Source organism: Dermacentor albipictus, chromosome 1 (assembly GCF_038994185.2).
Source record: "Dermacentor albipictus isolate Rhodes 1998 colony chromosome 1, USDA_Dalb.pri_finalv2, whole genome shotgun sequence".
NCBI classification, from domain to species: domain Eukaryota; kingdom Metazoa; phylum Arthropoda; class Arachnida; order Ixodida; family Ixodidae; genus Dermacentor; species Dermacentor albipictus.
Genome location: NC_091821.1, coordinates 106,129,287 through 106,145,868, shown reverse-complemented (window position 1 = coordinate 106,145,868; position 16,582 = coordinate 106,129,287). Strand labels below are relative to the sequence as shown.

Below are 16,582 nucleotides of genomic sequence, written 5' to 3'. Positions count from 1 at the left end.
ACTGCTTCGATATTTTTTGTCTATTTATTAAGTAAAGAAAATACCACACGAACTTTAGAACTATATCAATTCGAAATAAGCAAATCAGTGCATGCCGCAGATAAAGAATGTAAGGGCCATGAAATGAACAAGTTGAGGACCAATATGTTAATGAAACTGTGTCAGTCAAGAACCTTCTATACATTTTTGTACATATGCAACGGCAAGGGAAAAATCTCAATGGCACTGTCGTTTGTTCCAATGTATTGCGCAGGAGCAGCTGTCACCGGCCGTGTATTGTAATTGCACCGAAATTATAGTCGCAACAGAGAGCACACATAAAAAGCAGGAGTTCTGCAAAATATACGAGGGCGAGTCAAATGAAAGTGAACCAATGCGAATATATGACAAACGGGGTACTTTATTTAAAAGTAGTCTCCATGAGCATTTAGAGATTTGTCCCACTGACTAACGAGTCGCGTGATTCCCGTCTCATGAAACTCCTTGGGTTGCTGCTTCAAAAAGTCCGTAACTAACGCTTTCACGTCATCGTCCGACACGAATCTGGTTCCCTTGAGCAGTTTTTTCAATTGCCCGAAAATGAGGAAGTCGCAAGGCGACAGGTCTGGGCTGTGTGGCGCATGTTGCATCTTGTTCCACTTGAACTTTGCTAGTTTTGCATTTACGGTCAACACTGACGACGACTGACTAACAAGACGTCGGGTGAAGTTTCAGCGGGCCGGGGCTTTACAGGTACGACGTTTCTTTTTTGAGGACCCAACCACTACCTTAACACTACGGTGGTCGGAAGCCGAGAACATCGTCACAAGCCTTACACTCGTCCAAGCGTAGCAAGCCATATGAATGATACCACAAGCCGTAATGAAAAGCCTGGGGCCTTGCAGGCGCCACAAAGCTTCGTAAAGCCGGCACGTTTGGTTTTTCACAATTTGGAACCAACTTCGGTGACTTCAGAAATAATGACTGATGGTGAAGCCGAGAGCAAGAGACCTCGTCTAGAGGACAGCAAGTATAATTATACATCTAATTATGAGCTATGTGATGAAGAAGAGATGGGTGAAGATGCACCATTTACTTTGGTCACGTATAAGAAAAACGAGCAGAAGGCATTCCAGTTGTCTCCCGCTCAACAAGTGAAGGTACTACTTTTTGGCAAGTGAATCCAAACCGAGTGTCTGCCGAAATATTTTCCGCTGCGAAAGAAAACGTACAGCCTTTCAGGACGACCAGGAGACGGAAGTTTAAGTTTCAAGACGTCTCGTCAAGGTGCTGTTAGCAGAGTGCTCCTGTGCGTCAGAAAGGACCTACCATCTTATCAAATTCAGTCCAGTGATTTTGACTTTCCAGAATTCATCGCGTGTAAGGTATCCTTTGGTAGGCTCTGCATAACAGTGATTAATCTATATCTACAACCTTCAAACCGGATTTTAGTAGAAGTACTAGTGGATATATTAAAAATAGTTCATTCTAATGTATTTATCGGTGGAGACTTCAATGCACACAACATTATATGGGGCAGTGATCACTGTGATGCACGTGGCAACGTTATTGAGTGCGCCATAGAGAAATGCAACTTGACTGTTTTAAACAGTGGGTCGGCAACATTTCTTCGTGGATATAATTATTGAAGCTGCATAGATGTTACCCTGTGTTCGCATGATTAAGTGAAGGGTGTGGGCTGGACAACAGATATGGATACGCGCGGAAGTGATAATTTTCCCATCCTTGTAAATCACCCTAGCATGCACTATAATATCAGGCGGTACAACATATTAACCAACTGGAAAGCTTTTCGGTACCGCCTAACGGATCAAATTAATCAGCACACAGCGGTGTACAGATTTACTAAATTGTTACAGAATAATGTGAACATATGCACAAAGGAGGCCTCAATTCCAAAATATTATGCTGCAGTTGACGGAGGGTATGAACACCTAAGAGCCATCAGACGCCGATCCAAAAGAGCATACCGACGGAGTGGAAGTTTAGAAGCATACAAAAACGCTCAGAAAATTCACAATGTAATGCGCAGATGCATGGAAAATTTGAGCAAACGGCGCTGGCGCGATTTCTGCGGCACGCTGTCTCCTCACAAGTCTGTCCCACGAATTTTTCTAGTAATTCGTTCTTTAAGCGGACCTGTAACACAGAGCTTCCCATTTCGTGCTCTCGCTGTCGCTCGGGACTCGTGTAAGATAAGAGTTTCAGATGAATTTTGATAGCTTATTTCCAGACCTGCTTTTCCATCACAATGTGCATAATTCGATAATTCAGTATTGTTAGCTAAGCAGACAATTACTACTTGCTATTGGGCACAACATCCTCAATTAGACCATGCTTTCACATTAGGCGAGCTTCAATGCACAATTGCATCATGTCGCCAAAAGTATGCTGCTGGCCCGGATGACATTACGTAAATATGCTAAGAAACCTCGGGCCGACAGGTACAAGTGCTCTCTTAGACATCTATAATAATCTATGGATAGAAGAAACTGTACCTGACTCTTGGAAAGTCGTTCGAATCATCCCAATTTTGAAACCGGGTAAGGCGCCCTTGTGCCTTGAATCCTTCCGCCCAGTTAGTTTGACAAGCTGTTTATGCAAAGTAATGGAGAAAAAGATTGACGCGCGACTACAATGGTGGTGCAATGAAAGGAATGTGTTTTCGAACTACTTAGCAGGTTTTAGAAAACAGATGCACAATGGATGCAATATTGTATATAGTAACCTGTGTGGAGCATGAACGTGCATGTGGAAACTTGACTATAGCAGTGTTCCTAGGCCTCAAGAGGGCATTTGACACTGTTAGTCACGTTCATATGTTCTGCTAAGTATGTTGGAACTAGGAATATCTGGCAGGTCCTTGCGATGGATTTCTGAATTTTTTATCAGGTCGCAAAATATTTGTTCAGACGGGTGAAGGAAAGAGCGCTGAACATGTTGTCAAACAGGGAGTACCACAGGGTAGCGTACTCAGCCCCTTTCTTTTTAACTGCGTGATGGCTGGTTTAACAAGACTGCCATCAAAGTTAAGGTTTTCACTGTATGCAGATGATGTGTTTATTTGGACATCTGGGGCTAATGTCCAATTCCTTCAGATGGCATTGCAAGACGGCATAAATATCATTAACCAATTTTTGAGAGAGCGAGGAATCGTTCTATCAAACGCAAAAACAGCTGTATTGCCCTTCACTCAGAGTTAGTTAAAAAATTTCACTCTTAATCTGGAAGGACGCCCTCTAATGATTGTCTCACAGCATCGATTTCATGGCATAATACTTGATATGCAGCTATGCTGGACACCCCACGTGAAAAAAAACTCGAAAACGAGGTCAATGCGATAGTGACTGTACTTCGCAGACTCGCAGGCACATCATGGGGCGGATCAGTACCGTCCATGCTGACTGTTTACGATGTATTAATAAGACGAAAAATTGCGTATTCCGCGCCAATATTACACGGACTTTCCCAAAAGTCAGAAGATCGACTTCAAAGACTTTTAGCTAGAGGACTACGCATACGTCTACGAGTTCCACGAGCGACTTCTAGATGTCTTGTGATAGCTGAGGCTCGCCAACCTATGTTTCCAGTTATGAGAACTACAGAAACATGTCGACAATATTTCCGTCTTCAATCACAGCATAAAAGCCACCCATTGGCTCTAGACATAATGAAACGAGATAGAAGTTATGTTCATAAAGAAATTCGAGTAAACCTTCATATATTGCTTAGAAATGAATTTTGGAGCTCAGACGTGCAACATCCTCCATGGCTGCTTACACTTCCGAAAATCGAATTGTCAGTATACAGACGGAGTATTCAGAAAAAGAGACATGTTAATTCAAGCTGCTTAACAACTAGCAATTTGCCAGACATATATGCGGTATTGAGGATACAGACACGCCTATATAGATACAGCAACCTCTTCAACTTCAGCATTCATTATACCGCACCTCAACAAACAAACCCGCCGTGGTTGCTCAGTGGCTATGGTGTTGGGCTGCTGAGCACGAGGTCGCGGGATCGAATCCCGGCCACGGCGGCCGCATTTCGATGGGGGCGAAATGCGAAAACACCCGTGTACTTAGATTTAGGTGCACGTTAAAGAACCCCAGGTGGTCAAAATTTCCGGAGTCCTCCACTACGGCGTGCCTCATAATCAGAAAGTGGTTTTGGCACGTAAAACCCCAAATATTATTATTATTATTATTCAACAAACAAGAATCGTTTAAATTATCTCGTGCGACTTCATCCACAACGGCTTAACTGTTCGCAATCCCATGTGCGATAAAATTTATATCTTCAGTAAGAAATGCGCAAAAATTGGTAATTTTCAGCGAACACAAGCGGCTCTAACTTCACTCTGCAGCACAAAAAGAAAAAAAAAATCAGTGATAGCATAATATACGAAACATTTAAAGACCTCATGAAGGCTAGTCAAGTAAAGCATGAAATAGCATTCCAGTGGATACCAGGCCATTATAACATTCCTGGCAACTCAGCAGCCGATGAAGCAGCTCGACAAGCACACCTAAAAGATAATGTGGTTCGGCTCCCAATATCAAAGAATGAATTACGCTGTATTATGAGGACAACGTCTTTCAAAATGTGTAGAAATACGTGGTTTGATCAGAATTCTAAGAGCTCGGATTTGTATCATAGTGATCCGTTTATTGAATTCAAAGTTTTATTGACAGTAAACAGAAATACGGAAATTGTTATTTATCGATTAAGGCTAGGTACTGCCTACACAAAACATTTCTTACACCGAATTGGCCGTACGGAGACCGCTGAAGGTGAATGTGGATTTGTAGACGAAGATATACACCACCTCCTCCTAGATTGCACACATCAGGACACACCAAGACGCCGACTTAGATGAACCCTAATTACATTAGACCGCAGACCTTTCAGTTTAAAGAAACTTTTGGGTCCTTGGCCAACAACGTCCTTGCAGAAGAGCGCTTTAAAAGCACTAAAGATTTTTCTTGAAGGCAGCAACATTGTTGGCCGTTATTAACGCTTTTATTATTCCTTTCCTTTCAGTTGTCGCTGTATATATGTATGTGTTTGTGGATTATGTTATGTTGACTGTTCTGCTGTGACTATATGTGATGTATATACTACCCGCTGATTAGAGACTGCGTTATTAGGCGAAATTATCAGTTGTATTTTTCAGACTTTCTTTCTACAGAACCGTAGAGTCATTTAACTTCTATATTGTATGTACCATGTGTTTCTTACGTCATAGCGTTACTGTGAAAACGTTGTTTGACAAGTCCTGGTGCTTCTATGAAAAGGTTATGTGATATGTAATCCTGTACCCTGTATGTTGTAAGCTAGACCCTTTCAAGAGCTAAGGAGTAGTCGGTGCCTTAAATTGTGCGTCAACATCTCCTTATATCATATCAATAAAAAAAAAAGAATGCTGACTAGGGCCAATAACGTACCACCTTAAGTGTAACTACCGCAGGTATCACTGAAATTATGAACACTTAGATCAACACTAGCAGAAAGGAACTATCCCCAAGTTGCTCTCGATAGAGCTTATGATACCGCGTCAAGATTGGAGAGACAGTCGGAATTGGCGAAGAGACAGCCCACATTAGAATCTGACAGGCCGCCGACTTTTATAACAAAATATTCTAATGCACTCCCAAACATAAACAACATCCTAAGAAAATACCACCCAATATTATCAAGTAACGAGCGTCTCCGAAAAGCGTTCCCGGATGTACCCAGGGTTACCTATCGCCGAAACAAGAACTTTAAAGACATGTTAGTGCACGCAAAAGTCAGCGAGCAGCATCCCCCCGTAATAAAAGCATGTTGTCGCCCTAGGTGCAAAACCTGCAGGCGCCTTCAAACTGAGATTAAAATTAAAAGCAACGCAAATAATTATACACATGAAGTCAAATCTAGCTTCACTTGCACAAGTTCGGATGTGATTTATATGCTTGAATGTTCCTTCTGTAAGAAACAATATATCGGTGAAACAGGACAATCAATGAACGTCAGATTAAACGGACATCGCGCGGACACAGCTAAAAAGCTTCCCAAAGCCGTCGCCGAGCATTTCAATCAACCAGGTCATAACTTTGATGAACTTAAACTCTACATCTTACAGTCAAATTTCCGTTCTGAACGAGAAAGAAAATACAGAGAATCATACCTTATCCATAAGTTCAAGACATTGCAACCAATAGGCATAAACGTTTCAAAGGGAGCTTTAGAATCTATTCGCTATGTTAAACCTCAAGCTATAGGCAACCACACTTAGTTTGATTTCTTGGCGTATCCCCCCCCCCCTTTTTCCTTTTTCTTCCTCTTTCAGAGTGGGGTGAGGGGAGGGGGGGTCCTGGCTTTGACCTTGTACACAGCGTTCTTTTACTAATTCGACACGCTAACACACTTTCCCTCGTTTCCGCGCCCTCCCGCCTCACACCCTCTCCCCATATATACCGTGGCGAGGAAAGCATTTGTCGCCTTGAAGAAGACAAGTCCACTTGTTGAAACGTTGGCTCCTGCATTCACCTTCTTCACGTTTTGCTCATCGTCCTGAAATTATAAAAGACAGACAAGCCTTTGGTTCAAAAATTTACTGTGCGGTCGGCACGTACGCTTTTACTTACGAAAAGAAAAAAATATAGCAGCCATCGAAAAGGGGAATAAACGTCGGTAATAGTTTAATTTAGTAACATAGTCATTGTAATAATAGAAAAAAGAAACGGAAAATCGAATAAACACAGACGAAAACGGCAGAAAGTTTCTTCACTCTGCGGATGTCATCATCATCATCATAATCATCATCATCATCATCATCATCCTAGTTACGCCCACTGCAGGGCAAAGGCCTCTCCCATACTTCTCCAACTACCCCGGTCATGTACTAATTGTGGCCATGTTGTCCCTGCAAACGTCTTAATGTCATCCGCCCACCTAACTTTCTGCCGCCCCCTGCTACGCTTCCTTTCCCTTGGAATCCAGTTCGTAACCCTTAGTGACCATCGGTTATCTTCCCTCCTCATTACATGTACACACATAAAAAAAATCCATATTTTCGGAACATAAAAACTTGAAACGCTGAACACTACTTAAAATTACGTGTACATGGGTCCTCACGTGAAAAAAAAATCGAAGTATATCTTCGTTGTTAGTGAATGAAAAATATGGGAAAAATATTTTCTCAAGCCTCGCGCTGTTTCCTACCGACTTAAGAGGGTCTGTCAGTAGCAGCAACGCGAGGTAGATGGTTAGGTGTTAAAACGTTGACGCCACAATCTACACATTCACGTCCGACGGGAAGCGTTAGCAGCGGCGCTTCGAACGTGCAGCACGAAACAAAACGACGGTTTGGCGAGGGTGGAGTGAAAAGAGAGGCGATGAGCGGCGGAGAAACTACGCCGGCCGTCGCCTGAATGCCAGCGAGAGCTGGACGAGGAGGGGGGGGGGGGAGAAATAAAAAGAGGGGGCGAGCTGTTCAACCGGCGTGAGAGATCCAGTCGGCCGCCTACACTTCGCTGCGCCGCGCGATTGGCTGAGCGCGACGCGTGACGTCATCCAGGGTGGCGTCGCGCACTCTTTTAACTAGGGCCCGAGCCCGGACGCCGCGCGGCCACTGACGCAGGCAAGGGCCACGAACTGGCACGGCCACAGAAGACAGCAGACCCCAGGGACTGAACCCCGCGCACTTCGTCGCCAGCAACAAGTTTGCGCGCCGCGCACTCGCTCTCCGCTCGGTCAGCTGCCTCGGACATCGGCGCATCTCGTTGGGTGAGTTTGGCCGCGTGTGTCCCGGTATGGCTCCTGGTTGGGATATTTTGTGGACCGTCGGGCGTTTAGACTACGGCGCGATAGAGCTACCCCGGCCCGACACTCCCTTTTTAGGGACGCCCTTTTTTTTTTCATCTCATTTTTCCGAATTCTTGCGCGCACGACCACCTTTACACGCGTTGTGGACCTTTAGGAGGTTTAATGCATGAAATACCTTCCCTAATGTCGAGGGAGGACCGAAAGCGATTGTTAATTTATCACCAAAATGCTTTGCTGGCGTAACTCGAGGTTTTAACGTGCCGTAAAAGTGTCTATCGTAGGAAACTACGGACAGCGTGGGGCAGCCTGGGGAGCCGATTGCACGCACCGAGAACATTAGTTCAGTGACACACGCAATAGACTGTCACACACAGCGAAAACGTTATAGCCGTGCGAACAATCATCGCAGAACGCCGAGTTTTATGATACTTTGTCCAGAGACGCGTTTTGGTTAGCGAAGAGCGATGTTTATGGCTTTTCTCATTTTGTGACACATAAAGTCACCATATCAGGCGAAAGTTACCAGTTTCGAAGACTGGTAGCTTCCGCCCTTCACTTAGTGACACTTGTGTACTTTTCTTGAAATATTTGTACTGGACGTTTCTTTTTTTCGGGTACTTAGGACAAGTATGCGAAGAGCCAGCAGTAGTGCACTGTCTTCAACGTTAAAATTATATCCCTGCGCAATAAGATGGACGTATACTAGATTTGAGGTGCCTGCCTGAGGCGAAAGGGTTTCAATTTTATATTTGATGATTCGTAGCTGCAATGGATTCAACGTTCTGAATTAAAAGAATAGAACAGCTGTTATTGCTTACTGTAGTGGTGTAAAGCTCATAAAGGTAGTGTCCTTGAAAAGACAGATATTAGATAATGTTGTCTCATGTGGGTTTGGACACTTTTGTATCGACATTTTTTTTCTTTAAGCTAATCATGAATACCAGAACACGCAAGAGTTGCCTAACTATTCTCGGTCGCAGACAGCTTTATGGGAGCGATAACTGCAGTGCTTGTAAGAGTTAGTAAGTAAACGGACCCATAGGTATTGTGTACTGTCACTTCACCGTCGCGGTTACAGTAATTTCGAGGCATCCTTACAACACCCGCCCGCGGTTGGGCTAAAAAGGCGCACATGTGGATCAGGGCTCCCGACCACGTGAAAGCATCCGCGCCTCCTTCGGCGTAGGTAGCGATATCGCTGAGATTATGTCTCCGTAATATGTGACAAATAAACGGTAGCTACGTAAAGGAGGACAAGTCCCCGGTAGCAATATTAATGATGTCGCACGTTAAGCCTTATTCCTGCATACCAACAGGTGGACTGGCCAACTATTTCGCCCACCCATTTCCTTTACAGATTTCCCACTGACTGCGCCCTTCCATTCCAATAGTTAAAGCAGGGTTGTCTTTAACGTGTATTCACATCGGCTATTGGCAGAGGTTGCCCGGCGGATGAACGCTAGCGACTGAGGAGCGACTCATGGCATGCAAATGTTCACACCGAGAAGCGCGACCTGGTGGTCGCCATTCCAAAGTGTGCTCACGTCTGCTTTATAGCCGAGCGACTCGGTGTCTCAGTGATAAGATGGCACGAAAGTGAGGCAGGACATCGAGAGGCGTCCCTGCTTGCGTCGAGTTTACTTTCAGTATAGGCAAAAAATTCTGCCATCCAGAAAGACAAGCTCCAAGTGAGTCCGCGTCTTCTATCGAGCGTCTTCTCTAGGGGCTTTTCACTTAAGGTTATTCTGGGACTGTGGACGCATATTTTGATGACGCACTTGTTATAATCGTCACCTTGCAATATACTGCGAGCGTGTTTGCTTAGACAGCATGGTTTCTGCCTCGAAATAAAGAATAAAAAACAGCAGTGACATTGCGCCTTTGTTCTTATGAACTCGTGCGTAAAATAAGTGTTCGCGTATTTCGAAGTGGCGCTCTGACGCGGCGGGGATCGGTTGAGTAGTTTTGCGAACATATTCGCACAGTTGAAAACAAATGAAAACAAACAACAACGACTGACCAGCGAGTGACTGAGCCAAAACCGTCGCTTTTTGAAGTATCCGTGGACAATAGATTGTACGATCTGCACAACTCGGCGTTGTGCATGGGCCTTTGCGTGGGCCTTATCGAAGGTGACAAATTTTACTGTACGTGTTTTTTGCACACGAGTTGCCTATCACAAAGAGTGAGTATTCTGGTGGTTGATATTAAGAAAAAGCCATCGGGGCATTGATCTCCCCGCCATGGGTCCTTACTTAATGCAGGAAATGACCAAAAACTATTTCTTGCCTCAGCACCGGCCTGGGGCCGCATTATAGGTTGATCACTTGCTGGGATACTACCGCTTTTGCATAACTTGACTTCCAGTAGAAAGTACGTCTGAGAGATGGCCATTCTGCCATATGACGTAGTAAATCAACGTCCTCTTAAAGTCCCGACCGTAATCGAAGTCTGCAAAGTTCGGCCCTTGCTTGCCCCGACGGTGTACAGTTGAAAGCGGTATCGTGAAGAACATTCATATGGGCAGAATATTGTTGCAGGCCTTGTATTTTTTTAGCTGGTTTATCTATTCCACACTCTCACTAGTCACTAATTATGCCAAGGATACTTTCATTACGTCAGCGCGGTTCTATAAGTAGTCGCCACTCAGACACGAGCTTACCATTTATAATGGATGCATGAGATATGCGGTCCAACTAGTGCCATGCCCGGTCAAAGTGATGAACCCGCTCTATTATCACATATTTCGTGAGCAATGCAGCAATGTATTTGAGCAATGCAATACATTCAGTGACGTCGAAGACATAGGCAACACCACTATTATCATTATCCCAGTGCGTCACTAACACGCGCTACCTCAAATACTGTTCGAAAAAAAAAAAGAGACAGAGAGAGAAAGAAAATTAATCATCAATGTTCGTTAATAACCACATTTATTAAAGGCATTGACGTTTTGTCGCCTTTATTATGGCGGCCTTTCTTAAAAGAGTTCTTCTTGTGGGTATATAGCTTTTAAAAGAACATGACTGGACTTACGTATGGATTTCACAAAAAGCTTAATTCTTATGATTTTCTAGGGCCAGGCTTTCTTGTACAAATGCAATCATGAACCTACGGAAATAAGGGTATCTTCCAATCTCATTCTAATCTACAACACATCAGGATTTATTTCGCTTTCCGCTAACAAGCAGTACTGTTTCCAGAGTTTAAGTTATCCTATATATCCACACAAGCTATCAGAGCTTAAATTCACATAAGCCTAAGAGCGACCCAAACGCAGGCAGCAGTCCTCCGGTGAATTTCTGCGCGGATCGCTACTATGAATTCACAGTTTCACCTCGCCCAGATAAGCACTTTCTGGTCCTTGATATTTCCTTTTCTTTTATTTATTTCACCCTCTGGGCGTCACAGCATTATAAAGAATACATGCAAGTTACATCAAGTAGTCTGGTACACGACACCATTAAGTATAAGCATTACTGGACTACTATAGCGCCAAACAGACGACACAGGAAGCACAGGAAGCGCTTGCAAGCAAGTATAAGCATGATTGCAAGCACACCATATAGAAGCATGCAAGAAAAAAAAAACGGATTTTCTACAAAAATACACAACAGGAAATGCTCTCGCAGCACATGAAAACTGTTCAAAAGAAATGTAAAATCAAAAAGAAAAATATAAAGATATCGTCGCGGAGGACAAGAGACCATCTTAGCTATTGAAGACCGGTATTATTAGTTATTCTATTCCTAGAACTGCGTGGATCAACAACAGTCACAGAAAAGTGTGAGAGAGAATTCCAGGTTGGAAGAAATAATTAGAATACGTCGCGATTTTACATCGGGAAATATGGACGGTCTGCGCGGGTTCAAGTCAATAGGATCAATGTGGTCGAGTCGATGTGGAATTATGTAAGACACAGTGAAGATACCAATGGCAGCAGTATATGTCATAGAACACATCGAGACTGGTTATGTTTCGACGAATAATGTGTGATGAAATGTTAGGTATAATTTCCTGCCCGTTACGCTCGCTGTGCGATAACAATTCGTTAAAATATAGCGAACGGAGCAATTTATGACATTTTTGAGATGGTCAGCGACGTACTGTTATTTCACTTGGGTTTATGCTGCTGGAGCCTGTATTGACAATGATATGCCACATGTGCGCATTAACCACATATAGCATTAACCAAGTATTAATACCGGTGTCACACGTACACTTCTGATCGCGATCGGGGCTGATCCGGATCAAATTTCTCGATCGCGATCAACAATGGTCGCTGCTACATGGTCTAACGATCCGGATCGAGTTATTATCGTCTGCTGATCGCCAGAAACTCTCAGAACTGCATAATCTATTAGCTACAAATTCAGATTTGCAAAATATGGTCAAGTTTGGACTATAGTTCAATTTTACAGATTATTATTGCTGATAAAAAATTGTAAAACTTTTTTTTTTATTGATCTGGTTTCACTTCTTTTAGCGTTTTCAGAATACTGCGCTAGAGGGCGCAGACATCAGCCTGTGATCGCGATCAAAGGGCCCGATCGCGATTCTCGGATCGTGATCGCCCAGATCCGTATCCGGCAGGATCGCGATCGAAAATGACCGTGTAGCAACACCCGATACGGATCGGCCCAGATCGCGATCAGAAGCGTACGTTTTACACCGGCATAATGCGAAACGCAGATAAAGCCAGAGACGCACTCTATACCTGCAAAACATTTAAATCTGTCACTGTAGGCGAAGCCTTGCAGTTCTTACATTCAATGTCCTGCATTTCACGTGAAACACACACACAGAGAGAAAGGTAAATAGAAGAAAAAATCAAACGCACATCTACGTGTCGATAGCTCTGATACATTTTTTCGCTGAAATGCAATACGACTTTCAGTAAGAATTCTACTTAATGACATCTAAGGAACAATTAATGTATAACTGAAGAAACTCATTGCATACTAGTCAAACAACCTTCTTGACATGTATGCGTGCAACGATATGGCCTGAATAGCAAGAGAACGAACATATCTAAGTAAGGCAGCCAGGCTGGCAGTAACGCTCAAGTTATTACACAAGAATGCATCGAGCCTATACCTGACTCTTCGACTGTCAGCATACAAAGATGTGCATCTTGCATATAAAGAACATGCGCATGTTTTTTTTTTTTGTGCGTCAAGACACAGAATAGTGCTCCAAGTTGTTATTCATTAGCACTGACGGCAGTCATACAAACTATTGCGGGGCTTGCGATTTACAGTGCCGCTTGCAAGCAAGAACTATTCGTAAGACCGCACACCGGCCAATCATGGAAGTTATGCTATAGCCGTGGAATCTTCCACTGACACACAACTCGTACTGACGAAACGGTCAAAGCAGGACCGGGAGGATGTAACGATTCTATTCCATTTTTTTCTTTCCGTTTCGCTACTTGGTCAGTGGTTCGGCTGGTCGATTTGACCACATTGATCCCAATGACTTGACCACGATTCGGCGGTCGGGAGCGGTGGATGATCATAAAGGCATATAATCATAATAGCGTTAATCGTTAATTATAGATTATATTGAATCGTTACGTTATAGGTTCATGATTCTCAAATCAGGCAAAAGCGCTGGGCGAGTGTTTATGGAGCGCTCCCCGGCCAGTCACGCATGGCGTCCGGACGGTCACGAAACAATAGACAATTCAGAAGCCGACTGTAAGCTACACTTGTTCAATGCAGGTTTTGTGAATTGTGCCCGTATTCAGAAAACTTCCCTTATATAAGTGTTGTCTCAGATTGGCCATCACCGCAGTGATCGTCTCGTTGTCACGCCAATCGCTATCGTCAGTGGGCGGTGCGCGAACGCCACCCAGTGAGCAAACACTCTTATGCAAAAAAAAGGGGGGGGGGGCTTAATTCGCTAAGATTTTCGCTCTTACGTGCTCTTTGCCATTCGTCGGCCATAATATGTCTAACGTACATCACGATTTCCTGGCATGTGCTCTTACAAACTGTTATATAGCGTAAGGGCTTTTTGTGGATACGGACCCTATTTCGTAAGAGCCGTCCCCGATTGGCCGTCGCCGCGTCGGTAGTCTCGTTATTACACCGATCACTCTCGGGAGCGGCCGGCGGCCCGAATGCTGGCCATTGAACAAAGTCTCTTGCATCAGAGTTTTTTCGTTCTGTGAATACGGATTTCTGGGACAGAACTCAGGAAACATTTCGTTCGCAAGAACCGTTTGTCGTTGGCCAGCCGCCTTCGATAACACTAAGTTTGCCGTCACGAAATGTTGGCACCTGCTCGTGCCAACCTTTCTAGGGCACGAAGTACTTTGTGAGTACGGGTCGTGGGGGGCTATGCAGGATGCCCCGAGTTCCCATTTGCCTGAATTTGCTCGATGACAGTCAGTGCGCGAAAGCATCAGACAATAAAATGCCGAGATAAAGCCACGTATGCGAACCCGAGTGCACCCTGCGCACGCCGCTTCCATGTTTCAAACCCAGAAGACTGGGCAATATTACGCGCCAGAGATCTGTGCAGCATCGCAATATCGCGATACCGTGACTGTCTCGCTATCTACACACTCGGCGCAAGCAGGTTGTCACTCCTTTCTGGGGCGCGCAACGGGCGTATCTCCTCTTTGGGACGTTACCTGTCTATCCACCGTCGAGTGCGAACGGTACATACGTGGCGTATTCGCACGCCAACCCTTTACTTTCTTTCAAATAGGCTAAAAGAAAAATTTTCCTATAAACAACTTGCACAGGTAATACACTGGGTGGAACGAAAAAGAAATGGAGGATGGTACCGGCGGTTTGACCACGTGACTCCTCCTACTGCCACCCATGAAGTTATGTCCAGGTGATGATAACCTAAAAGCGAGTCTAGACGCGCCAATGAAACTGGTGGCGTGCCGACGATTGACTTTTATGTCTTGGTACCATTAGCTCAGCGATCTGAACGTGTCGCCAGAGCGCGCGGAGGTCCCGAACTTTGCGAAACTCGGGTGTTTCTGCATAATTTCTGCATAGCACCCCTGGGTCCTGTATTAAAGCGATTAACATTTTGTAGGAACTTTACTGCCTTTGCGATATGTCTGTATCTCTAACCTCGATCACCCAGTGACCCAAATTGTCTACTAGCTTGGGCCATTAGGTACCTGCTGGCTGCTGTCTTGCCCAGCAGATATGTGCCACTGGGTATGTGGTCGAATAGACAACTTGCCGCTGTCTGCTGTCAAGCCCACTAGACATGTTGAGTCACTGGGTATATGACCGAATGGACAACTTCGGCACTGAGAATGTGATATTGGTATGCGCCCATTCTTGGCCAATCCCCCAGAATGGATGTGCCAAGGTGACACAAAGGATATGCAGCCTTAAAAATATATAGATGCGATAGCACCCTATCCACAACAGGCATCTCCGCGTTGAGCGCGGCCACTTGACGGAGAGCCACTGCAGCGAAGTTGCAGCCAGGACACTAAACGGGTACCACTTAGTTTCATCTGCAGTGATTGCAAGATATACTGTGTCGTGATATCAGTTGCTATTATGGTTGGCAGCGAGATTGCCACTTCGTGTGTCTGCAGTGGTAATACGGTGCGTCGTTACATTCTTTATTGCTAATCGCTATAACGTCGAAATTAATCGTGAGATGAGTTCTGCTGAAATTTTTATCACTCCTCGCATAGGCACTACTTTGTCGTCGCGACATAAAAGCTTCCCTAACAAAGTTTCCTGAACAGAATCCAGTAGGCCCTGTAAGTGCTAACCATGCCGCACCAATCATAATTAAGCCCATTTAGTGAGTGAATTCAACTAAAAAAATATGTATTACTATTTTGCAGGGCCTGGTATAGAATAAGGATTTCTTTTGCTGGATTTCATTTATTTCTTATCATCCACCGTTCACGGCTAACTGATCCTGGTGATAAGGGGGCCGGAGCACCGCTTTGATTACCGGCAAAGCAACAAAAGGAATAATATTAGAATATAATGGCTACATTGTACCGGCCCTGATGTGCATAAAGTGGAGAAAGAAACGAGACAGGCTATTTATGCGGGTAGTAGCAGTGCAGTAACCGAACTTACTTTCGCAGAAAGCTTGGTCGTGTCTATATTGCAACATCTGATCTCAACCACGTGGACGCGGAGGGTTACGTGCGCTTCTTAAAGCAGGTGGTGCTATGTGACTCACTTACTCATCAATAATACTCTTGCTTTGACGAAAATCCCTGACGGAAGCTTTTTTTTTAAATCTGCTTCAAGAATGCTACGTTCTCGTGCTTTGTAAACTGCACCTGGATAGCAAGCGGGGAAGGTGGAAGACCTGTAGGCTGAAAATACTAGATGTTGAAGCGTTCACAATACATTGACAAATGACCTTTTCTCCCGCATAATCTTACTGTTACGACTGCAATGGCTAAAATCTAACTTTGAGAACGAGAACAACGTGAGAGATAGAACTCAACACGCGCTTTATTAGTTTCTTGAACTACAGTATCGAAAGATGAGTTCGTACTGACCTCCACACGGTAGGACCCAAGGCGGACGTCGTTGGTAAAGGTTCCTATGCCACAAGAGGCAAAGATAGACATCACCATACCCGTTTTTCTACACGAAGCTTTCTTTGCCTACCATCACGACTTAAAACCTGCACATATAATGTCGGCCCACAGGTGTCTATAAAGCACACAAACTTTATAATGGAATAGCTCATGATATCTAACAGATTCTTTTTTTTATTTATTTGGGCTGCCTTGTTCTTGGGCCATTGGATA

General features: G+C 44.3%; 1 protein-coding gene across 1 annotated transcript in view; it reads left to right on the top strand.

Annotated features, from left to right (window-relative positions):
• LOC139057550 (uncharacterized) overlaps positions 1–16,582 on the top strand; it is a 180,462-nt gene that overhangs the window by 60,647 nt on the left and 103,233 nt on the right. The window contains exon 2 of the mRNA XM_070535967.1: positions 7,628–7,773. Coding sequence (XP_070392068.1) covers positions 7,628–7,773 — 146 coding nt within the window. The remainder of the gene's footprint in view (positions 1–7,627; positions 7,774–16,582) is intronic.